Source organism: Marmota marmota, unplaced genomic scaffold (genome assembly GCF_001458135.2).
Source record: "Marmota marmota marmota unplaced genomic scaffold, marMar, whole genome shotgun sequence".
Lineage (NCBI taxonomy): Eukaryota > Metazoa > Chordata > Mammalia > Rodentia > Sciuridae > Marmota > Marmota marmota.
Window position 1 is genome coordinate 8,919,507 of NW_026000243.1, and position 26,794 is coordinate 8,946,300.

The 26,794-nt window shown below is 41.1% G+C and overlaps 1 protein-coding gene across 5 annotated transcripts in view; it reads left to right on the top strand.

Annotated features, from left to right (window-relative positions):
• Positions 1–26,794, top strand: part of Ntm (neurotrimin) — a 960,133-nt gene that overhangs the window by 743,435 nt on the left and 189,904 nt on the right. Inside the window, exon 1 of one of the 5 annotated variants that reach the window (XM_048796173.1) lies at positions 14,670–14,812. The exons of the other annotated variants lie outside the window; for them this stretch is intronic. Coding sequence (XP_048652130.1) covers positions 14,685–14,812 — 128 coding nt within the window. The 5' untranslated portion in view covers positions 14,670–14,684. Of the gene's footprint in view, positions 1–14,669; positions 14,813–26,794 lie in introns of those variants that run through there. 5 annotated transcript variants of the gene reach the window in all.

Genomic DNA, 26,794 nt, shown 5'->3' on the forward strand with positions numbered 1-26,794 from the left:
CACTTCACCTGAGTGGTGGGTAAGATATTCAACCAGTGGCTTGCTTTTTAAATAACTTTGGAATCACAACCATGGTTGTAATAAATGCCTCTGTGATTTGCATTTAAATAGTATTTTCATCCACAGATCACAGAGAGGAAGGCATCTTAGCTCAGTATCATGACCTGAATTCTTTTCATCAGGAAGCCAGACTGTGTGCACCAAGCACATGTTTCCATCCATGTCTCACTCAATTTTGTGTACCCAACTACTCAGAACAAGCGCCACTTGCCTTAGTGTAGGAGCACCCCAACAGCTCTGTTGTGTACTGACTTCTCTGCCTCACTCCTGCATCATGGTTGTGGATGCCGGTGAGCTCTGAATGCAGTGTTCTGCTTCTGGCTGGGTGGGATGTGAGAGGCAGGAAGACACAGCATGGCCTCCCCACTCCCAGATGGTGCGCTCAGCACTAGGCAGTTAGCAAAATCCTCTTGGGTTGTCAATGAAGGCAACTGGATTTGTAAACGATTGAGAGGCAGTAAATATAGACCCTGAAAGTCACCTTAGCAGTAACTTTCCAGAGTACAGTGGTATACCTCAAAAGATTCCATGCAGCCTTTGGGTTCATTGTCAAAACCCAGGGAAGACTTCAGAGACAAAGACCTGGCAGAAATCAGAGGCAGGACAGGAATCTGAAACAAACATCGGGCCCAAGACTTCAGCCCCATGGATGACAGCTCCATCCTGATGACTCAATTTATCCACTGCTGCGACCTTCCCTGACAGCCTCCAGTCTTTGTGTCCCTTTTCATGTCATTCTTCCAAATCTGTTGAAGGATTTTTTTTTCAAACTGCTCAGTTGAACTTATTTCATCATCAACACATTTTTCTCTGTCCCATGGATTCTTTAAAAGACATTCTTTGAAGATGTGTTTCTATTCAGACACAAGCTTTTGTTTAAAAAAATAAAAGAGGTGTAAATATGGAATGTTGTTGAAAAGGCCTTATCTTGCTTTTGACATGACATCTGAAAATGTGTTTAAAATAAAGAGCAAGTGTTGTACAAGGCATGTGTCAAGGCAGTTGGCTTCCTGTAGTGAAAGCTGGGGAGTACTTTAAACGCATTTGTGCCCCTACAAATATCTTTCATGTGTTAAGACCCTGCAGCTCCATGTCTCTCTTGTAAATGTGGCTTCTTGATCTACCAGGAGAGGGCAGTGCAGGGCACTTGGTTTCCTTCTTTGTTTAGTTGGTACCATCATTCATTTTCAATGAATAGCTTCTCCAGGTAGTTTTCCAAAAGTAGTCACATCACCTTTGCAAAAACGCATGCTTGGGCCGAGGATATAGCACATTAGAGGAGCACTTTCCTAGCAGGCTCGAGGCCTTGGGTTTGATCCCTAGCATCCCTACTTACTCCCTTTCCCCATGCAATCAAATAAATTAATAATGAAAAGTGTGCTCTCCCTGACTAGCTTATGTCCTTCAATGGAAATATCTCCCTTTCCCAACTACTGGCCATTTGCTCTGCATCATCATGTAACATGTTCACAATCCTATAGGACAGAAAAGAGTATAGGAAATTCATGTTTGCTCTTTAAACCCTGAAGTAGAATAATAAATGGCTGTTGGGGCAAATAATTTTGGAGATCATCAAATTTGGCCTCCTTATGATGAAGAAAGGTAGTCTGATGTGGTCAGTGTCACACAGTAATTAGAGGCCGTCCCTTTCTGAAAAATAGTCTTGTCAAATGTTTGAACGTCTTTTGATCCAGGCACACAGCTCTCTTCTTATTTAATGATTGTCAACTCTAGTGCTTGAAACCTTAAGATTTAATGTCATATAGTTTAAAGTAAGGGTAGGATTTCCTTATTATTTTTTAAAGCAGAATACTATTATATTACATATATATATATATATATATATATATATATATATATATATATACACACACCTACATATTGCATTTTCTTTATCTAGCCATCTCTTGCTGAGTGGACATTTAGGTTGTTTCTATATCTTGGATATTGTAAATTGTGCTTTAATGAACATTAGGGTGCATATATATATTTGAGATAGTGATTTAATTTCCTTTGGATATATATACCCAGAACTGGGATTGCTGAATACTATGGTAACCATTTTTGACAACATGGATGAACCTGGAGGGCATTTTGCTATGTAAAATAAGCCAGAAACAGAAAGACAAATACTGCATGATTTCACTTATATGTAGAATCTAAATCAGTCAAGCTTATGGAAGCAAAGAGCAGAACCTGGGGCCCAGGGAGAAGTGGTGAGAGGAGTGCAAAGTCTCAGTTACACAGGATAATTCTGGAGAACTGATGTAGAGCATGGTGATAACGGTTAATGATACAGAGTTGCATTTGCTGAGATTTGCTGAAATATGCTGAGAATAGAACTTGTGCTCTTGCCACAAAGGAAAAAAAAAAAAAAACGATAATAGGTGAGGTGATGGACATGTCAATTAGCTTGATTGCTGTGATCATTTCATAATGTATATATGTATCAAATATATACAGATATATTTGTATATTATATATTTGTATATATCCAAGGAGTACATCTTAGTACTCCTTGGATATATACGATTTTTATTTACCAATTATGCCTCAAGAAGGCTGAAATAAAAGTATGACATTATGCACAGGGGAAAATAAGTCAGGGGAGGCATAAGTAACATTTTCCTGTGAAGAACACACCGCTTCCAAAAGATGTTTCTGAAAGATGAGGATGGCTCTTTTTGTAAGAGAAGGCATAGCCATCTGGATCCAGGGACACTCCGCCATAGTCAGTAACTGTGCTGCAAGCAGGCAGCCTTGGAAATCAGTGCTGGACTCCAGATTTCTTAAAGAAACCATGACTTAGAATTTCTGTGACCACTTGCCCTTGTTGTTCTACTGTTTACTCAATTTGCAAAACGATGATGTTGCATTCCTTTCCCTTCATTGATTAAAGCTCAGACCTTGTAGGGGTCTTGAAATGCAGATCATTCCAAGTGCTGCACAGAAAAAGCTGTTGCGCTCAGCTCCTTCACCACCTCTAGATGGGACAATCATTTCTCTGTTGGGGCAGGGTACAGATAAGCAAGACAACCTGAACATGATTTTACAAGCATCTAAACCTTGCTAATCCTCCTTGTAATGCTCTTCCTTCATTCATCCTCTGACTGCTACAGCTTATTCTATATTCAACTCATGTGTGCTCTTCTCTGTACCTCTTTGAATATTTCCCTCTCTTCCCATTCCCTGGATTAGGTGCCAGTACTAGCCAGAAATTACTGGAAGTATATCAATAGACACATTTTATTTCACTTGTGGTGGTGTTGCTGAAAGCCAATGAGGAGATGTTAGAGAAAGTAGAGACTTCAACAGCCAATTATAATACTTGACTCTCCCACCCACACCCATCTGTAGGGCCCCAGGACTTAGGATGAGTCAGTGTTTTGAGTGTAGGGGTTAGGAATGGCCAATCAGAGTTGAAGTCAGGTAGGGAAGGGTTACAGTCACAGAAAAGACACAGTCACTGTCATAGATACCAGCCACACAGAAGGGGAGGTGTGAAACCTTCTACCCTTCCACTGACCAAGCTGATGCTGAAATCAGACATTAAGGAAGCCTGGGGAATGTGGGAATGTGGTCCCCTGGATACAGAGAAGAGCAGAGAAAGTTTACAAATGAACAGAAAGGACAGATATGGAATCTGACAGAATCCTGTATTTGTCACTGGATTTAATTGCATTTACCACATTGTGTCCTCAATATCATTAGGAGTCATTCCAAGGAAAGGAATTTTCTTTTTAATATACCTCACATACCTAACATAGTGATTGGCACAGAAAAGTACTTAATAGATGCATTATAGGTTTGGAAAATTAAGATATGCTGTGGAAATGCAAGTGCAAGTCATTTTTATTGTAATCAAGCCAAAAATGTGAGCTCTGCTAAGGAAGATGGAGTTATAGACTTTTTTTTTTTTTAAACCACATGTAATGGACAAACAGCTCAGCACTTTCCCTGGGTGCATTTCTCATTCAGATACTTGCAAACTAGTGCAGTAAACTAAGATAATGTGAATGAATGAAGTACAGATTTAGGGATACAAGGTTAAAGGAGTATGAGAGGAAAAGAAGAGCCTGCCAAACAGAACTTATGCCAGTGCTTCCTTAAGAGGCAAGACTATTTCCTGGAATCAGCTGAGCAAGACAAAGTCTTGCCACTGTCCCCCAAAGTCACAGAAGTCCAAAGTTCCTAAATGACTCACATTCATTTTTAATTCTGCATTAGAAAATTTTTATTAGAAACTATTAGTTTTGGGGCTGGGGTTGTGGCTCAGTGGAAGGCGTTTGCCTAGCATGTGTGAGGCACTGGGTTCGATTCTCAGCACCACATAAAAATAAAATAAAGGTATTGTGTCCATCTATATTAAAAAATAAATGTTTTTAAAAGAGAAACTATTAGTTTCTTTAAAAAACAATTGTATTTTTATACTGCAATTGCATTCTGTCAGTCTAGTTAACTCTCTAGCAAGGGAAACAGTTTTCATTCTCGCTACATGAAGACAAAGAAAATATTTATCAAGGTCTCCATAAGGGAAGGTAACATCATTTTGTTCTTTTTATTGTTGATTGATATTTCAAATGTTAAGAAGGTGTGTCAGTCTTCAGGCAGGGTACTCTGAGCATGCCCCCTCTTTTAGCCTATGTTTGCCTCCCTGGCTATATTACCAACAATCCTTTGGCTCTTCTGAAAGAGTGACAAGTTCTACTCTCAATAATGGAAAGCTGTGATTTGGCAAAAGGTTTCAAAATACCCTGGTATGTCAAGTATTACCTTCATTAGTGTAATTGGTACTAATAACATAGGCCTATTAGGATTTTTGATTGTTCCCAGAAAGAAAAGGTTCAAATATGCTTGACCAGTGTAATGAGAATATAGTAGAACTGTAGCAGAAATTCGCAATTTCTATCATCCTTATGCTGATTAATTGTTCTGTGTTGTACTTATCGTCTGATGTATTTGTGTATTTGTTTTATTTTGTTTCATAAGCTTCATGAGAAAGGGAGCTTACATATGTATATATATATATATATATATATATATATATACACACACACACATATAATTTATTTATTTATATATATATATATATATATATATTACATTTCTGTTATTGTCAATATATTTAGTTCACTGTTCTATTCCTGGATCTAAGAACAAGCACACAGTGGGGACTCAAAAAATAAGCACCATACAGAATAATTAGTCCTGATTATCCGTCCTCCTTCAAGTAACACTTACCCAATAATTACAGATATCTATCCAGCTCCATGCTTGCCTCCACACCCCCATATACCTAATTCAATACAGAAGAACTGTGGTTGCTTCGGAACCAACAATGCTGGACCATCTTGAATTGAATCAATCTCGTCACTTCCACCTGCCCGCCTCCATGACATCGTAGATTAATTATAACATAATATAAAACACATTTATATAGCATCGTCACAATAGTTTCAGGGTCCTTTATAGTGTTAAAATATCATTAAATTGCAGTTTCAAACATAAATTTCTTTAGCTTAACTGCATAAACTGAGCAGACAAGCTTTTCTTTGTTTAACCTCCCTATTCTAAAACTAAAAGACCAGCTGATCACAAAGTCCCTGAGTATTATTAATTACCAGTGGTTCAGATCAATGCACAGTGCTTGTCTAGAAAGCTATTTCCTCCTTAGGTGAATGGTTGGGAATACAATATATAGTAATCAACAATTTGAGAAGGTTGAGCATAGATTGAGGCTGAGAAAAGGCAGGGACTTGGCATTGCATATCTCCCGTGCAGATGGCAGAGAATGAATCTTGACTTCACAAGGAAGACAAAGCAAGGTGGAGGTGTTGCCATTACAGTCACACACCACATGAATGGCAGAGAAAAGACAGAAGCCCCAGAACACAGGCTTCCTCTCCAAATGCAGCTTTTTGCCATCGTGGGGAAAGCTGTTCTACTCCTACTTCACCATGGGAAAACTTCTATCCCGAGGAGCTTGGGGAGGGTAGCAGGAATAGATGAGAGCCCACCAACGAACAGAATGATGAAGTGGCCCTTTAAATATAAATCTCTGGAGCCCCAAACCTGGTAGATGTTCCCTTAAGTATTCAAATGAGATTGCAGCATCAGATTGGTATGCATTAGGCTGGTTTCAATGAAAATTAACATGTAATTGCTTCAAATGAAGTAAGTGAGGAGGTAATCTGTTCTTAAATTGGATTCCCAGGATTTTGTGGTACCATAATGCAGCTGTGAAATGAAATATATTTTAAGGATGATGTCCTCAAGGGGGTGAAGGGGCTGGGCGGGGGTGAGGGGGAGGAGAACAGAGAGTATATAGTGGAAGATCCTCTCTCCCCTGCCTGTTTCCTTCTTTCTCTGTCTTATTCTTGAACTGCCAATGGATGAGAGAAGTTCTCCTTTCCATGGGTGGCTCCCATTCTCTGCTACCTAAGCAAACAGTCTCTCTCGTGTGCAGTAGCTGGTCTCCTCAACTTCTAGCTGAATATTGAGCTGATTCCCCGAGGCTGTATCTCCAAAACCTGGTCCTTCCTCAAAGTTGAAGTAGCAGAGAAAATGTTCATTCTGTATATAGTGTCTATAAAAAACATCCATTGGTGAGGGGTACACTGCCATGGTTGGTCATATTGTCCAAAGCAGTGTGCAGTGGCCAAAATTATTGCTCCTCGTATTCCTGGTATCTGAAAACAGAGACATGCATATTTGATCTCATGACCAACCCTTTCAATATCAAAGACAAGCTGGAGCAGCTACTGGAGCAACAGCAGCCAACTTCATTACCACCATTGGCTCCAAAACCTAGGTTCAGCCAGACCAAGCCCCCCTGCTAGCAGCAATGATATGGTCTGTGAAGTCTGAAGATGAGCCTGGGAATAATTAACCTTCTTACCCTTCAATCAAGATGGAAAGCAGCTGGGTGAGGAGTCAGTGCAGGTTAATGCATTAAATTGTTTGCCTTTGCCATCCTAAGCTGAAATGGGATTTTCAGTCACAATGGAAATGAGTTGGCAGTCTTCTAGTCCTGTGCATCAGTCTTCTGCACCAAAAAGCCATCTCAGATAGGGTCCGGGGATATTATGCACCAAGGCAACTGGGCAGAGCTGTTAAATTAAATGGGATTACCTGGCTATGAACAGGCAATACTGGGTGAAGGTTGGAGTAGCAAAGCAATACCACCAGTCTACACAGAGTCCTACCAAGGGGGTTTGAATCAGAATGCATGGCTGCCAGTGCTTCAGCTCTGGAGGAGATGTGCTATACAATATGCTGGAGAAAGAATATATGCTTCAACAAAAGAGCTCCTATCAGAGCTGTAGAGTGGAGACATTAACAGAAAATCTGAAAAGAATTAGATTCTGCAAATTTGTAATTGCACTGCAGATCAGGCCCCCAATCTGAGCCCTACTTTCCTTCCTTCACAGTCACAGCTTGGTTTTATAACTCAGCTGATGATTTTTTAAATTCCTTTCTTTGTTTCTCCCTCTGTTTACATGTGGAACAGCCTTGGTGTTAAAACTGATCAGAGCTAATGGCATCTTCAAATTTAGATGCTGTGTTTCTGGAGATGTCTCAGTATATGCTACCAAGAGGATTTCTGAAGGAACTCCAAATGTGTTCACTCTCACTAAGAATTAGTGGACTTAGTAATTCAAATAAGGTAGACAGAAAGAGAATGAGATTGGGGAGAGTGACTAAACTCTGCCAACCAAGCCGAGTTTAGGCGTCCCCAAAATCAATGGAAGTGAGATCTGTATGATTCTATTCAGTGACTTTTAATTCCTACTGTAGCTATGAGCACAAAGTTTTGAAGAAATTCCTACTCAAGGTTTTTGTTATGGGCAAGAAAGGGAATGAGTGATTTGCAATGATAAAATTTTAAATCACTCCATAAAGGTAATAGGATACTTTTTTTTCTGGATACTTTTAAAGATGTGGTATTTATACAACTTTGGATAAACAGTCTTTGTTAATTGACTTATTTCTTTCCCTATTTGGTGTGGGTGGGAAATAGTATTTATCTATCTGCCTAGGGTTCTGAAAGAATGAGATATACTGACCTCAGGATTCCCCAAAGAGAGGCTTGAACAAAAGAGGACATACCATGCTTTTCTTGATTATCCACAGATGAGGAACCTACCCTCCAGTTTAGCCTCTGTCCTAAACCCAGAGACTACTCCTTGATAGAATCCATAGGATCTTGAAAACTGAGCTACAACAGAAGAGGATGAATAGAGGTTGATTGTGTATATGTTTGTGTACATGCATATGTGAGAATACACATTAAATACAAACCATTCCTTTTTTGATTATCTGATACTTTGTATTAATCATTTTGATACCATTCTCTGCTGTTAAATCCATTCAATGCTCACCTTGATATACCCTTTTGGCTTAACTTTTCTCAAAGTTTGTAACATTCACAGGAGAAAAGTAGAAGGAACCAGTGTTTTATTCCCATTTTAGAGATAGGGAGGGAGGATCTCACTGCAGGAGACAGAGGATGTGTAATTCATCTTAATCACTAAAGTTGTCTTGTGCAATGACCTCCATAAGCCCTTCTTTCCAGGACCTCATTTGCTTTGAATATGAAATCAGGGTCATGGTGTTAATTTCCTGCTCTTTAAATGCAAACCAACATCAAAGTTCAAGTATAAAAAGTAAAATATAAATCAGAATGCATAAGGTTGCAACAACAGTAGATACCGGAGTCTAACATGAAATTCTGAAAAAAATAAATAAATAAATAAAAGTCATATGAAAGATGCCTGGGGTCAACAGAGGTGTGATGAAATGTAGGAGATGAAGAACTAAATGGAAAATGCCCTGACTCCATTTATATAAGTAAAATGACTATGAAGTACAGAAAATATAAGTGAAAAGCTGATCCGTTACAGGATTCTGTTCCCAGCTCTATTCTTGCCAACCTCTCTTTGACCTATGAAATCCCCTCCTGTTTCTTTCTTAAAATCAACCTCAGAAGATTTAATTCTCATTTTATTTCCATTCCCTCTGGTAATCTATATCCTCACACAGCACTATGTCCCTCAATTCCAACTAGCAGACCACCCCTTCTGTTGATCCTCTGCTTCTGTCTCTCTAACGAGCCTAGACTGACAATTTTGCCAATAGTTTTCATACATAATAACTTAAGTGCATCACTTTTCTACAAACATGTTATCATTAGAGTTCAATTCTTCTGCTTCTAGCCTTTGTGCCTGGTAAATATATTCCTTTGACGCGTGTTTTGGAAGATGGCTCCGTTTTATGCATGTGCCATTAGTGCCAATTGCACAAAGCAGAAACACAAATTACCTGCATTCTGCAGGCATATCTAATAACCTAGACACCATGGGCTGGCATTCATTGCAGCCTCCGCCTCTATACAGGAAACTGAAAGGTGAGCACCCAAACTGCCTATTAATTTGAAATGTAGGTAAAGTGCTGCAGGCACTGAATAGCGTGTTTAGGGGAGCTGCGGCACAGCATCATGCTCTGAGCTCTGTACTTGGCATAGGTCCTCACTCAGAATAGATGTTTCATTGCTGGTCTCTTTGGGGAGATGTGGAGCTGGGGAGCTTAGGACCCTGCCAAGACTGCAAACACATGAGCACCATGTATTAGTATTAAAATTAATTTCTGCTGGAGACAGGAGAAGGAATGAGATAAACACCAGGGGAAGCGAAAAAAGGGGTGCATCCATGTCTGGAACACCTGCAAAGGCAGATGTGGATTTTCCTACTATTGTGTTTCTATAAAGATCTTCTTCCAACTGGTTTTATTTAGGCAACTATAGTCAGCAAATCAGCCTCCCTTGGGGCTTTTAAAGTCCAATCAACTGGGTTTTCCTGGGAACAAATATTTATAACAAAAAGCCAGGGCTCCAGCAATGATGCCTACTGTCAGACTTCATGAGTTTATTAAAGGAAGCTAAGATGTGCCTTGTCTGCCAAGGAGGAAAGGAAGATGGGGACCACTTAGCAAATGGGCTGGCACCTGCCTACTGAGCACAGGGCCTTGGCCTGCTGGTCTTGAGAGTCTGTGTATAGATGATACCAGAAATGCAACCTTGGAAACGGTGACTCCAAGTCCCATGGAAATCCTACATGGATGTGGACCTTTTCAAATCAGCTTCTCCAGGGAGTCTTTTGCCTGGACTCACAAATACCAACTCAGTCTCATGAGCTCCTCAGTTGGTCTTTTTTAAACTAATAAGAATGTCTTCAGGATTGGAGATAATCACAGTGCTACTCAGAATTAGATTCCCATTGCCTTGTGACAGATACCACACTGTCTCTCTCTCACACACATGCATGCACGCTTGCACATGCACACACACACAATCTCATTCAGCCAATAGGAAATAAAAATAACCAGGAGAATGGAAAAACCCATCTCTTATTTTCCCCCTTACTTCTCATTTTAAGCACATGTCCTTATGTTCTTCTTGTCTTTTTTTTCCCCAACATTCTTCTCTTTCTCTTCTGTGCTGTGTCCTGTCAGCCTCACTCTCAATCTCAACTCCCAGTTTTGCTTCTTCCTGCCTCCCTTTTTCTCTCATTTGTAATGAGACTCCACTGCTGCCAGAGGGTCAGTTGTTTATATCACTGAGGGATCTGCATGAGGGCCATAATGACAAGGAAAGCTGTCATCAAATTTTACACCTAGCTTCATATAAAATGCACTGTCCAAGGCAAGGACAGAGAGAGAACTAGAAGGGCACAGAGGGTGTTTTAGGGAGAAGGGGGCAGATAGGAGAGAGCCTGTACTGGATAGGTGGGTAGTGAGATAAATTTTTATGCTTTCCACATAGGGGTATTCACAAAGATAAGTTGGCTTCCTTTTTTAAACCAAAACATGTTCTGAGAAATCTTACTAGGTAATCCAACAATTCATAACAGTATCAGTGGTGGGCTTTCTGTGTGGTCTCTTGTACAGAGACATAGAGAAAGCTGATCCCAGCTGTTAAAGTGCAGGAAGTCAAGGACAGTGATATATATATCCCTTAGACATTCCTCCTTGAGAAGAGGCAGGGGGCTGTCCTGCCACTGGTCTTTCCCATAAATGATGCTGCATATGTTTGGTAAACCAATAAGCAGTTGTCTGAGTAGCTACCTTAGACCAAATGGCCAGAATTCCTGAGACACAGCAGAACAGATCATATCCTAAAGGAATTAGCAACCTGATGGGCAAGGAAGACCAGCCCCCAAGAATCAAATAAGAGCCATGTGTATGTTGGTTCATGACTTAGTATCTTACATGCACAAATCCTATTTCTTCTTCTAGGTCTCTGCATTCATCCATTTACCCAAACCAGAAAAACAAGAGGTAGATGGATACCTTGCTATAGAGTACAGATCTCATGGGGAGAGATTATTAGACAGTTTTTCCCCTTACTCTCTATTATAAGTACATTTCCTTAAAATGGACAGGCTTTTCCATCCTTCTGGTTCTTTTTATTTCCTATTGGATGAATGAGATTACCAGAGTTCTAACTCTTGCTCCATAATTTATTAACTAAGTGACTTTAGGTAATGTAGTAGGCTTCAATTTCCTTGTGAAATTGCAAAGTGGAGATGTTTTCATATCTACCAGAGTAGTTGTATCACTCAAGTAAAATGATGCCTGAAAGGTTTTAGCATGATGCCTGGTGCATTTCAATGGTCAATAAATGTTATTCATCATTATTGTACCATACTCCTTCCTTTCCATTATTACTTCTTCCATTTCCAAATTCTGAATGTGGACCACAGGTTCTACTTCTTAACATCTCTAATTTCTTTCCCCTTCTCCTTAGCCCTTACACAGACCTCAGCATCACTTGCAGGGATGGCTCATTGCATGATCTCATGAATAGTCTTGCTCCTTCCTCTTAATTTGGGCCCCTAAAGTGAAATATGGTCTCTCTAGAATACAGATCTGAGCACAAAAACTGCCTTCTTGAAACTCTTTGTATATACACAGTACATTCCAGATTCCACTGGGTAACTTAAAAGGCCCTTCCTGAAAATGACTCTGCTCACCTCTCTAGGTTTCTTGCACCTTGGGTTTTCCACTTCTAGCACAATCCTCCTCATCAGCCATTTAAAATAATGGATTTTAGTTTTGGACATCAGAAAAAGCTGCAGAATTTATTTTTAATATTTTGTGTGCTTCTGAGTTTGTGTGTAGGGGGATTGGATATTTGTAAACTACAGGCATCTTTTAAAAACTTTGGGTGCCTGATGTGCATTTCAAGCCAGAAAGCACGTCCTGATTTTGACCACACCAAAGGCCATACCCTGTCCTACTTATCTCTGTATTACCTTGGCACACTGACTGATACACACTAGGGATGGACAAAAACTATTTAGTATCTGACTGAGTGAATAAATCAGCAAAGGATGTTTTTCATGATACCATGATGCCCACGAGAGCTTTGCAAAATTGCATATACCATAGAGTATCAGGAAGTAGAATATAATACATTGTACTGGTGTGTGTGTGTGTGTGTGTGTGTGTGTGTGTATGAAAAGGGTGAGATTGACTGGGATCCAGATAGGGGACAGATGTGTGTCTATTGGCAGAAAAAGGAGCACAGGACAGAAAAGGTGCAACATCACTTTTTGGAAGCACCTTGAGTCTCCACGAGTACCCCTGTGAGATGTGGGGGAGTGAGAGACTGCACATAACCCATCTGTGTATGTCAGTGCATGCCTGTGATGGGAACAGAAACAAACAACCAAGAACAAAAGGGTCCTCTATTTATCCATTCTTCTCAGAAGAGTCTGATGGATGGAAATTGTGGGCAAAAGAACACTGAACAATAGTAGGGAGATAACTGTTTCTCTCCAGCCTGGTAGTGGAAAGTTACCTCTTGAAGGCAAGGTAGTGTGACATACATGTGATACACACCACGGACACTGCTGAGGGTGACAAGCAATGCCTGTACCAGTTATTCGTTATGGGAAGGAAAGGTGTTTCTTGCATTTTTCTTCCCTCCGTCTCCCCTTCTTCTATGTGATGAATGGGGGCTGAGCTGTTTGTGGTAAGCAGAGGCTGACAAAATGAGGCGATGGGATTGGAAATCAAAGCTCTCACCATAGCTGGCAGTGTGCCGGGGCTTCACAGCTACCTCCCACGGCGGGGGCAGGAGGAGGGGGAGGAAGCAGCTGCTGTCATTTTTCCCTTAGGAGTTGTTTTTGGTTTCAGTTTTATTTCTCCTAAGACAAGAGGAGCTGGAGGGGGTAGCCAAGTACAAGAAAGAAAAAGAGAAAGTCTCGAATCAGAACTTCCAAGCAAAGGGGCAGAGGGAGAGGGGAGATGGAAGCAGGTAGAAGAAGCCTTTAGAATATAACTTTTTTCGATTTTTTTTTTTTTGGCCATGTCCTTGTGGCCTGTCTGTCCTTCTTTGGTGATTGAAGTTACTCTTTATAATTTGTATATTGTGGTTTAATTTACAGAGGGCTTTGGAAGTAATTCAAATATCTGCCCCTTTCATGTGTAGAGAAACTGAGGCACAGCACATTATGAGCACTTTCACCTGCTCCTCTTAGGTCCTATTGTCAGTCTTTTGCCCTGATAATTCAAATGTTTTTGCATTTCTGGCTCCTTGTCCCAGACACATTCCTACTTCAAACTGCCCCATAAGGTCTCTAAGCCTGAGTCTTGCAGGTTGACTCTGCCCTCTGGTGGATCAAAGGGTGGTGAAAGAGGTAGAAAAGGGAAGTCCTTCCAGAAAATGTACCCTGGCATGATTCCCAGAAAAGTCTTTGGTTAAAGCAACCCGAACCCTAAATGAATACAGCTCAATATGTCTGTGATGTATTAATATCCTGATAAGCTGGTCAGAATGTGTTTCCAAATAGGCCTATTACATAAGTAGCAATAAATACGAACCATCTCTCACCTCTCCACAGTTTGTGTATAGAGAGGGATTCCAGGGCCATGCAGACAGAGTCTTGGCAATGCTGACCTTCTGACTAATGAGAAGTCCTGAGTCCCCCTAACATAGGTCCCCAGTGACATCCACATCACACAATAGTGCCCTTTGCCTACCTTTTTAATGACTTTCTATTTTGTTTTACAACCTGCAATCTGCTGCATGTCCTGGTCAACAGTATCTATCTTTTCTGCCATTGCTTGTGCCCTGGATGCTTTTATGGGCATTGATTTCCTTCACTGGTTCCCCAAAGAGGTTCTTTTCCTTGAGCCAGAGCAGCATTCCAGCGGATTACAGTGTCTGCCACTCTGCACTCCGATTTATTGCCATCCTGGGTTTTATTCTCTCCTACACTTGCAGCCAAGCCTCATTCATTTCGTTTTCTGGGGCAAGCAGAATGGAAGAGGTTGCTATTAATAGGAGAAAGATGTCATGCCGGCAGGCTTAGTGATGTCTAAGTTTATAGCCTGAAGTTCCAGAGGCTAACTCTAGCCTTAGATCCACCCTTCTCCATCTGAAGAACTGAACAGAACAGGATACTAGTGATGGGAAATGAAGAGAAAAAGGTTTACACTGTTTTTCAAGCTTTCTTGGATAAAGGATACTATTAGATTTGGACAGGATCATTCATATGTCTTCCACTTTTCCATGCCCTATGGCTAGTTTGCATTTGATGGGAAACTTACCAAGGTTGTAGATGAAGTCTGAGGGCAGAGGGGTGGATGAGAGGAAGATGGAAAGGGGGGAGCATATGGTAAGGGATATAGCAGATTCTTCCCATGAGGATGGTTTGCTCTCAGGTTTCCCTATGGATTTCACAATGAGGTATGTAAATCCAATTGAGGTTGCTCTATATGTTGCTGTTTGTTTTTTCTACATTGATAAACATGTTTATTAGTTATTTATCACAAATTAAGTAGTAGAGCAATTTCTAAACAATGTCTTACAGATAGTAAATGTATTTTGAGTATTAATACATAATATAACAACTCAACTGTTGCTTTTCCTGCCTTAGTTTATGAGATGTAGAATTCAGAATTTACCCAGGACCACAGAGAGCAAAACTGCAGATGAGGTCTGCAAGGCCCATTCTCAGCTCATTGTGGACTGGCTCCAGGCAGTGTGAATTTATACTTCCTTCACATAGGAACAAGGGCCACAAAGAATCTTCTGGTGCATTATAGTTGTAAGGATAAGAGTTAACTCAAACAGCTTAACTTGCCAGGAGTTCATGCAGGCACAGAGTATATGGCTAGGTCAGAAATCCCCTTGGACAGTGTGGCAATTTTCTTTGGGGTAGATTGATGTTATTGGGCCCAGAAGATCTTTGTATTAAGTTTTCTCTTTATAAAATGCTCCTAGGGAAGTAAAAATTGCAAAGATAGCTCTTGTGTGGGTGTGGGGTAGAATCTATTTGGTCATATATTCTAGAGGAAGAATTTCGAGATGGTTGATAAAGAACTTTGTATCCAACACTGTATCTCTAGAAAGAGCAATGTTGCCAAATGAATACTGTTTTGTACTGCATATATGACTGTACAGTATTATCACTGTTAAGCCTCTGATGACAATTTTAGAACCAACTTAGGGGTTAGTTTTCCAGCTTCTTGCATATATGCTGATGCAAGTGCCTGCTTTATCCTCAACGAGATAATAAAGAACAGGGAAGTGGATCCCTCAAGGCTATGTCCTGATTTGTCATTCCCAAATGTTCATACATGTCAGAACATTGGGAAATATGACCCAACTGCTTAGACCCTCTGGGCTCTTACCTTCTCTTTTAAGACAGGAGAGATACATTTTAAGATAGACTTTCTAAAAACAGAATTTAGGTGGGTTTTTCTATGTCTACCTAGAAAGGAAGGCCAATTTTGATCAATCTATAGCTTCTTTTCTACTCCATATCAAAGTGTTAGATGGAAAGACATATTAAGAAATGAAAGTTGTATGTTGGTTGTTATTGATACTATTTTTACTGAATGTGCACTCAAATAATTGCTTTCCTCCCCCAATTACTTCATATTGGTTCTATGTGTCTATATGAGGTAACCAAAAGAGAAGAATAGAGTATTGTTGGTATGAAAAATCTGAGGACTTGCTGGGCATGGTGGGGCTCCTCTGTGATCTCAGTGGCTAGAGAAGATCCTTGGCAGGAGGATCATGAGTTCAGAGCCAGCCTCAGCAACTTAGTGGGGCTCTAAGCAACTCAGTGAGACCCTGTCTCTAAATAAAATATTTTAAAAGGGGGCTGGTGTTCAATCCCCAGTACCAAAAAAGAAAGAAAGAAAGAAAAATGAAAATCTATGGCCTCAATAATATGTAAGCCATGCTAAAACTGTTACATTTGTCTTCCCTCATTTCCTCAACTCAACTCCCTTTTCCTGATCTCAGAGACCTCCCTTTTCTTAAACTTTTCAGTGCTATTTAACTCAAGCTACTTATTAAGAATTATTTCAGCTCCTGCAGATAACTGTATTGCCATTTCCTTCCTCTGGGTATTCTGCTGATCATTGAACATTTTTAACAGGTTTCAATGAAACTAAAACTACCAAAGTGCATCCTATTCTTAATGAGAACCCAATTCCTGAGCCCGTTAGGACATAGGGAGGAGATTTCTTTTTGTGCTCAATTTTGTAAGGAGGAGAAAATAGACTAATCTGACGTCCTCACAGCTGACCAGTAAATGGTCCCCACCTTTTACATGGATTCACTTCTCATAGGTTCAGTTATTTTTGATCAACTGTGGCCCACATATACTAAATAAATGGAAATTTCCAGAAATAAACAATTTCTGGTTTTTAAATTGTACACTTCTCTGAGCAACATGATGAAATCTCATGCCACTGTAGCCCATCTCACTCAGGAGGGGAATCATCTCTTTGTACAGCATATGATATAATGAGATTTTTTGAGAAAGAGAGAGAGGCACTACATTCACATGACTTTGGTTATAAAAAATTGTTATAATTGTTGTACTTTATTAGTAGTTATTGTCAGTAATCTTTCACTATGCCTAATTTACAAATTAAACTTCATCATGGGTGTGTATGTATAAGAAAAAACAAAATACACATAGGATTTGGGGGTGTCTGCAGTTTTATGCATTCATTGGGAGGTCTTAAAACATATCCTCTAGAGTTTAAGGGAGGTTTGCTATGATAAGAAATCATCTTGAGAGATAGAACCACTTCCACTTAAAAGCCAGTTGATTAGCAGGTTGAGGGGAAAGGAAGCAAAGCCTCAAAAGTGATATTAGTTAGGGAGAGGCTATGAAATCCCTTGTTAGCCATATAAAGTCATAAGATTAAGAGTGGAATGTTGTCTCCCAGGGGTAAGAGAGGGTTACCACACTCTTATCCCTCCAATTCTTTGCAATTCCCTTGATGATAACACTGAAAGGAGTAACCATGTTACTCATTTTATTGCATGCATTTATATTCTAATGAATATTATCTGATTCTTTTGTGTTCTCCTGAGATGAAATAAAACATACCCTTTTGCACTTCTACTCTTCTTTCTCCCAAGAATCTGCATAAGAAGTGAAGGCATGTTTGCATCTGATACATTTTAGTAATTTTCATCAGTGTCTTCACAGTTCTGCTCCACTTTCTTTTCTAACTTAGTAGCCCCTTCCTCTCTCTGTTCAACATGGCAAAGAATGGAACAGTTTTGAGTTTTAGAAAGCCCTGCCCATCAGGGAATAGGGAAATTATAATGGATGCACAAGTGCTAGACATGGGCACTTGGAGAGGTCTGCATGAATCCCTACAGAGCAAGGTGAGAGCTTAGTTATAATGAGACCTGCCCAGCTGGAACTTTTGACTTAATCCTTGTCTTGCACAGATGAGAAATAGAAGACCAGGTAGATGAATTGACTTGGCCATGTTTGTACATTTTATATCCTCAGATCTGGAATTTGGGAAGTGTCTCTGCCCCCAGATTTGTTTCGATGATTTCAGGAGATCCTAATTACAGTGAAAGGGCTTGCATGCTGCCATGCATGAAGAAAGTTTGAGCTATTATTTTTCTGGTTAATTAACAAAAATACTCTCATAAAATGTCTGTTGCATCCTCTCTTCTCATAGTGCAAGATTTTGTGTAACACAACATCTGGCTTTATGATTTCTAGTAACATTGCCCACAAGTGTTACAGATGCAGGCATCGTAGACTCCTGGCAGCCCAGCATGAGTAACCATGGAGAAGGGTTGGAGAGAGTCCAGTATTTGGACTCTGTGAGGTCAGCTATTTTCTCAGAGACACATGGTTTAGGATAGATGCCTACTATCATGTGTCTTCACCCCCAGCAACCACTATTTACCAACTGGTTACGGTCATGGATTCAGTACCATAATATGCACAACAGGTCTAGGAGGAATTTAATAAAAGACAGATAAAGAAAATACATTGGTCCTTCCTTCAAAAGTACCATACAGCATAGTGAGAGTGATGATAGAGCTGCGTAAAGTGCAGCATTGAGAGTTGAACCAAAGGGAAGGTTCATATGGGTGAGGAAGTGGAAAGGATCTTTAGGAAAAGGACACAGTGTGAAATGGGTCAAGAGCATGGCATACCATCCCACAGTGAGGAAGTTGCAGGAAATCTGCAAACACTTAGTATAATATGACACCTGTGCAAAACAGTGGGTCTAAATGAGCTTGGAAGTATGAGCTGCAACCCAGTCCTCAGATCCTGGTATGTGCTTCTGAACTGTTTCAGCTTTATTCTGAAATCAATGGGAACCCGTGACAGGTTTGAACCAGTGCATCTCACACACATTTGTTAGAAAGGTACCATCAACATGTCAGAAACAGTATAGAGTGGAGATAGGTTGAGCCTGGAGGCAGGAGGCTAGGTAGGAGAGTATGCTGTAGCTGTGTGTCTATCCAGGTAAGGTGAGCCTGGATTCTACGCCCACCCTCACTGACTGCCTTGTGTCCAGAAGGTGGCCAATTTGCATTGAAATTAGGGAACAAACAATTTGAGCTTGTTGAGAGTTCAAGATCAGGAGAAGTTATTCAGGGAAAGAACCAGTTTGCCTGTGTCCCAGCTGGAATCCCTTCCTACAGAAACCAGTCAATATTGAACATCATCAAAAGCACCAAGTGGCTCAGTAAAGGACTTGGAAATCCTTTGCCCAGTGTTGATGTAAATAAATTGCTCTGGAGGGAATGACAGATGTGTCTCTGATGCCCCAAAATTGATCCCTCCTGTTCACCTACTACTCTACCCCTCCATCTCTGTGCCTGCCTAAGGGACATGCCTTACTCTTTCCGCCTGCCTGGACCTTTTAGGTGCAAAGGAAAGAAAGCACCCCTCCTTCATTTAAGAAGAACTTCCTGTTTCTGGTTCCTCGTTGGCCAGTGTACTCCCAGGGTTAAAATTGGGCCTGTTTAGTTTTTTTTTTTTCTCTGTATCCATCCAGTATTTATCATCCAATTGTCTGTGCAGGCCCCCTGCCTTCTTTCATTTAAGTAGCTGTTATCTTCTTTGTATCATAAGCTCCTAAAATATAGAGAGTAAGGAATATGTTTTGTTCTGACGAGTGAGCACTGCATCTCCACAGGCATAGGAGCACAATAAATAAATGTGTAATGTTGAGTGTGGTGATGCAGACATGTATTTGGCTACTTGAAAAATAATAATGAAGAGAGGGGACGACTGCATTTCCACACAGAAGGATAGCAAATGTTAACACCTTCCTGCTCCTGCAGAGGCCTTTATGCCTTCCCTTCCATACATACATATGCTGACTCTCATACAACATGAAGATCAGGGTGGGGAAGGGAATCTTTCCCCCATTTCATACATTGGAAACTGAGTCACAAGATGACTGGGGAGGCAGGCCTGTCTCAACAGAAAAGATGTTGACTCTAAGGAAATCACACCAACAGTCCTGGTCTTGGTTGCTGCCTCTCTCAAATATGAATGCTCTTACTAAGGTGATATCATATAAAATACTGGGACGCATGGCAGCTTCCAGATGGTAGAGATCTTGTTAAAATCTGAGTAACACCCAACACATTGTCAAGCTTGCAGAATGTTCACCACGGAATCTCTTTCAGAATCCACTATCCAGAAAACACCGTTATTTTATCTTGGATTAAGAAATCAGGAAATGCAGCTCTCACCACAAATCTTTTTTTGAAATAAATAGCCTTAGGCTTGTGAACAAAACAGATGCATAGTCTTAACCTTTTTTGGTTCTTTGTTGGTAGGTTATCTCCTATGTCCCTCCACGTGCCAGATTTATACTCATTTTAAAAGTTTTCTCCATACACACCACTTCTGCAGGACTCTCCTTGGCCCATCAGACTAGGCTAATTTTCCCAATGCATGTCTACTTGCTGTGCAATACCCATTGTATTCTATCATATAGAAGTGTCATGTGTCTTCATGTCCCCCTCTTTCTATGCTCCTCTTGTGCATGAACAGAATGTGTGTCTGTCTTGCTTGTTTATGTATTGAATCCCTTCAGTATTTAATGATGCATGACACATAGTAGGTGTTTAATAAATAAATGGGTAAATAAATGGATTAAATACCTATTCAAATGCACCTCAATTTATGCACATCACTCTGAGTAGAAAGGCTATATATTTAGTGGGCCTGAAGAATGCGTAGGAATATTGTGAGCCACAAATACCCCTAACACACAGCCCCTCCTGTCAGCCTTGCTCAACTTCTTCCTTTTGCCAGAAGAGAATATCTGCTTAGATATGGCATGGTATGAACAACACCACACATATTTTGGAAGAGAAAAGTAAAAAACCTCTCAAGGAAGATGAAACCTCAGTATTCCCATTGTGACCGGTGGTGACTGGCTTCCCTATCCTTGTAATCTTCTCTCTGTTGCATGTTCTTTCCCTCTTCCAAATATATTATTTTCTTTTGATGTTACTGGGGATTGAATCCAGGAATAGTCATCTCTTTTTATAAATTTGCGAAAGGGTCTCTTGCTAAATTGCCCAAGCTGGCCTCAAATCTGCCATCTGCCTTCTTCAGCCTCCCAAGTAGCTGAGATTACAGATGTTGCCACCATACCAAGGGTAAATATGATTTTTATCCTTTCATTCTTCCTCCCCAGGCCCCTTTAATAGCAGCTCACTCTACAGCCCAGAGCAATCTCCTCATGTAGCATGCTAGGGCTTATCCCTTTCTGGACATCGTGTCCTGTCCTTACAGAACCCTGCTCATATCAGACCAGAACTCTTGTCTGGGGTATGCGCCATATTTACATCCACAACTCTGGGTACCATTCTCTTCCTAGGGAGACACTCCACCTGTTCTTGATTTATCTACATGTACTTTTCATTCAAGGTGTGCTCAGGAATGAACCCTTCATAAGATTTCCGATCTACACATCCCTGTCCCCAACTAAATTCTTAAAACTCTCCCAGGTGTCCCTCTTCAGTACTGAGGGCTGGCTGGATTGTATCAGCCTTAATGTGGGTGTCCAATATCCCAGAAATGAGCTCAGGCCTCCAAGCCTCCACTTGGACCAGAATGGCCCCTCTACTCCTGAGAGTAGGCTCTAGAAAGCCACTTTCCTCTCTCCCAGGGTCAGAGGACACCGACTGTACCCTTGCTCCCAGTGCTTGACTCCAGAACAACTTAACTTCTTCTAGTATCTGCCCTTCTCTGCAGCTCCCCAAAATGCCACCCACACCCTCCCTCTAAGGGTTTCTCCTTCTAATCCCAAAGTGTCAGTGAGAACTACAAATAGAAATGTCTTTATTCTGGTTCCCAAGAAGCAGAGCCAGAGATGAGGATTAGTGTACAGGTGGCGTTTTAGGGAAGTGGCCCTAGGAGAGGGGGCTGGAGGAGTGGGGGAAGCAGGGAAGGATGAGAAGCTCTTGAGTTAGGCAGAGTGGCTAAGGCTCGGGTGCCCGGGGGTATGCAAACTCCAGGGCATTTGCAGCTCCCTGTGAGAGGGTGTGAAGAGGCCAGGAGCCTAAAGGCAGACCTCCAAAGAGAATAGAATTGCGTGGGCTGTTAGAAGCAGAAGCACAGAAACCTGGGGAGAACCTCAGAGCTGAAAAAGGAGGCCTAAGAAAATTGGGCTGTATAGCAACTACTGCTGTGTTTTGTGTAGGTGGGAAAGGCACAGGGGATCAAAAAACCAGAGACCCAGGCTTGGAATCCTACCTCCCTTCTGAGCTGGGCTTGTGGCTTGAAGCTTCAGATTCCCACGATGGGCTTGCACACCTCTTCTCCCCAGACCTGAGTGTCCTTTCCTCACATCCCTGACCCCTTTCCTCCAGTGTTGTCTCTTTTGGTCAGTGATTAAGGTGGAACATTGCAGTGCCCTTTCCCTTGGTTGAATATACCTATGAGACTTCTTTGTTTTTTCCCACTTGGCCTAGAAGAGGGACTTTTAGAATTTTCCACAGTATTTGTACAAAAGACAGATAAAGCAAGAACTGGCTAAGAGCTCCAGTTGGTCCACATCTCCCTACGTCCCCTCGGTCCTCACTGCAGTATCTTCAAAAGTCATTTCTTTCATAGAAAGGGTAAGGGACAGGAGAAGACCATGGCTGGTCCTACTGGCCTGTGGTAACAAACTGTTTTAAGAAATCACTGTTCCTCTGAGAGGGAATTCTAAAAACAACCAACTGACCTAGGGTTGTGGATGAAACAATCCAACAGAAACTATGCAAATGATGAGGTCTTCCACCTAGGTTTTCAGGATGGGCAATAGGGCTGCAGCAGGCTGAGCAGGGATTTTTTTTTTCCCCCACTGGGAGTTTTAGTCTTTCTGGGAGATATATCCTGCCCCCACTCCCAGAGGTATCACATCACCCAAATTAACTATCTAGAGAGATCCAATTAGCTTTTCTGCACTTAATGATTCTTGCATTCCCTTGACTTAGTGAATGCTGATTTTCCAGACCCTGGGGACTCCTTCCTTCTTTCCCCCTCACAGGCCTTTGGAGAAAGGAGAGGATGTTGTGGGCTTTTAAAAGACATTAACAGAGAAGGAAAAGCCCCCAGCTGCTCATGGGCATTTATGCATGTTGGTTCTGTCCTTCTGTACTGTCTCTGCCTCACCTTCTCAGATGGAATAAATGGTGCTGTGTAACTGGGAGGCTTCTCTCCTGGGAGGAGGCCAGCCCACTTACCAGCTGCCTTCTTCCAATTAGGCCCTGGACAATCATTTAGACATAGTGCACTACCAAAAGGGGACATGATGTGTGACTAAGATAACTTAATGTTAGAACAGAGAAAGCCCCCCACCCCTTCACACAGGGGTAACCCCTGTCACTCTGAAATCATCATTTTAACCAGCCTGTTCTTCCTATGTATCGCGGGTTTTCATAAAGCAAGGGGCTGATTCTTACTGGTCATAAGCCAGATTGTTTCCTTTTTATTCTCTTCCTCTCCATAAATAGGGTACACAATCATGTGTATACAGGGTCATATGGTCCCTCATGTACACAGTCACTTGGGTGGAATACTAGGCAGTCTTCATGTGGACCACATAGGACTGCCTGGATAATAGGCTTCACCCTTGCTAGACAGAAAAAAAATACCACCTGCTCTTGGTCTGAGGTATGATTTCAGTCTCCTAAGCTATGAGGATCTTCCCTCAGGTAGTGTTCAAGTCTTAAATATAGATGATGCCCCAGGGTGATAGTTGAGTGCTAGAGACATTTGCAGGCCTGGGGGAAAGGCCGGGAAGTTGGTCTCAACAAGGGGTTGGAGATGGAACTAGCTTGAGGAGTGGGACTAGGGGTGGAAACACACTGGCTTCAGTAGAGGTTGATGTGCCACCTATGAGGCTGTCAGATAAGGGCAACCTTATTTATCACACCAGGCCCCGGGTATGGGAGGAGCAGGGCATTGCTAGCCCCTTTTCTAATATGGCAGTTTGTGCCTGGTATATACACTATCTAGCCTGGTCAAATGCCCAATCAAGTTCTGGCTAAGCCAATGCCATTGTAAATATCAACCAGTCAGGACAACAACTAATAGTGTTTTTCATACAGATACCCTGTCAGGCTGTATCTAATTTGTCCAGGGACTGGACAAATGCCCATCTCATGTGTGGGCTAGACAGGATAAGAGAGATTCAAAGGTAGAGGAGAGACTACAGATAGATTGGTTTCCTGGAATGTTTCTTTTCCTTCCTAGCCCTTTTCTTGCAAGGTAGGGCTGCTCACTGAAGAAGAAATGCGCAAGCTCAAGTCTGGTGCTATTTGTAACTATTGGTTTTTCATTTTGTTTCTTTGTCTTCAGGAGAAAGTGAAAAATATTTCATATGGTACACTTTACAAGTGCCTACTTAGTTGGGGTTCCTTGGGAAAAATGTCATGCTGAAGTTGAGTAATTTCAGAAGAATTTAATAAAGTAGTTATTTACAAAGGCACAGCCTCGTAAGGGACAGTTAGGATCTGTGACCTGGTAACAGAAGATATCATTAACACTTTGAGCCCTGAAGGGATAAAGGCTTTGTGGAGAGAGCCACTGGCCAGGGGCTGTTATCTCTGATGGAGAGACAGCCTGTGATCTTTGATGAAAGGACAGAGCTCTCCTTTCTCCTTCACCCCATCTCCTGCCACTAAAAGAACACTATGCCATTAGAAGAATCCCATGGGAAGTTGGACAGAAAGGGTTCTGCCTATGGGATCACATAAGTCACTCTGCAGTGGATGTGAGGGGCTCACAGAGGTCCTATGAAAGGAACCACTGGCTTCATCTCTCCTTACTCTCCCTTTCTGCATAGCCCACATCTCCATCCAAACTTCCTGTTGAGCAAGCTTCTTCCACTTTCCTTGGCTACCACAACATTCACTAAGATCCAAACTGCCCTGAAGGTAACTAGGAGTCATTGTGTGTGTCATTGTAATAGAGAAGCAAATAGTACACCCTGATTATCCCCCATTGGAAATGCTTGGGACCAGAAGTGTTTCAGATTTCAGGTATTTTTGAATTTTGAAATATTTGCATATACATAATAAAATATCTTGGGAATGAGACCCAAATCGAAACACAATTTATTCATGCTTCATGTATAATTTAGACAGAAAGTAATGTTATACAATATTTTAAAATCTTTTGCATGATACAACATGGCATGGTGTAGAATTTTTCACTTGTGGTATCATGATGGCACCCAAAAAGTTTCAGATTTTGGAACATTTCAGATTTGGGGATGAGGAATATTCAAGTTGTATATGCCTTTTTGTCTTCTCAGAGCTCCACAAATTACAAAAACATTGAAGCATGAGCTTTCTCCTACCAATATACAACTGGATAAACTATGTTTGGAGAGCAATCATGAGGGATAAAGGAAAAGTTCAGAGAAAGGATAGATTGAATGTGAAATGATATTTAAAATTGGTCTTGGTAGAAGAATAGAAATTTATCTAAAAAATAGTAAGGCTTTCAGGTGACCTGGCCTTATATTTGGAGGTTGAAAGTAGACTCTTGCATGTTTACTTGCGGTCCCTATGATACATTGGAGATGCCCTCACATTTCCAGTCTTCATGTGGACCACATAGGACTGCCTGGATAATAGGCTTCACCCTTGCTAGATAGGTGAAGCAACCTATCTAGCCATCTGTTGAGTCTTCTTGCTGCATAGATGGAACATAGAGTTATTGAATAAAGACATGGCTACTGGGAGCCATGACTTACAAATATTGTGTGACCTATTGATCAATGTTGTGCTTCCTTCAGGATTTGGATTAGTATTGGGTTTTTGCAACTTGCACAAATCAAAATGCTATGCCATTCATTTCAGAAAAGTCATGACCCACCTAACTCAGTGGATTTTTGTTGTTGTTGTTGTTGATGTTAATGGTGCTACTTCTTTGAATGGGCAATAAGGACAGATGGTTAAGTGTGCTTAGGGAAAGCCCTTCAGAAATTCCACAGAGCAAAACCTTTTTGCTTTATCCAATAGGAGTCACAAAGAGATAGGGGACTGCCTCCTTCATGCTAGTTGCCAGGTATAGTGGAGGGGTGTATACCTGTGTTGGTAGGTGCCAGTTGGGAGGGACATACAAAGCAAATGTCCTCACAGCTCAGGCCTTTACTGGACATAAACCTCATCATCTATTATCTCTTAGGAGTTTGTGAAAATGGAAGATTTTAATTAAATAATTAGCCAGTGAACTTATATTTATTGTGTCCTTACATTGGACTCTATACAATATTCTACAGGAGCACAAGGGGAAATAAGGCATGGCTCAGGTCTTTCAAGAACCTGCAGTCAAGTCAGGGATGTAACATAGATATATTGCTAAAATAAGGAAGCAGTATATATAATAGAGTGCATGACAGTATTATTTGTTGAGTTTCTATAACATACAAAGCAAAGCATTAACATGCACGGTTCCCTTTCATCTTCTCATTACCTCTTACACAGAAGGAAGATTTATTTCTACTACACATGATGTAGATGCAACTCAGTGAAGTGAGATAACCTATCTGAGACCTCAGAGGCAACAAGAACCGCATTGGGTCTTTCATTCCTTCAGTCAGGCTTCAGAGCCTTTTCTCATTCCTCTTCCCAACCCTCTCTCTGACCACCACTACCAGCTAGCAGCATGGAAGTCATAGGATAGTATGCCTGCAACTGTTTCTGATTCTTGTTTCCCTCCCCCAGCCTTTTCACCTCTATCATAAGTGAGTTCTCTGATTCTACCCAGGTCACCTTGTCATTATGTTCACAGTTAGGAAAGATTTCATAGCACACATCTGTTTACTTATGTGAAGCAAAAACAGCAACAGTTGGGAGATATAAGGCCCATGTGATCTGAGTGTTAACTTGTGTTTTTGTCTCTGTAAGATCCAAATAGAT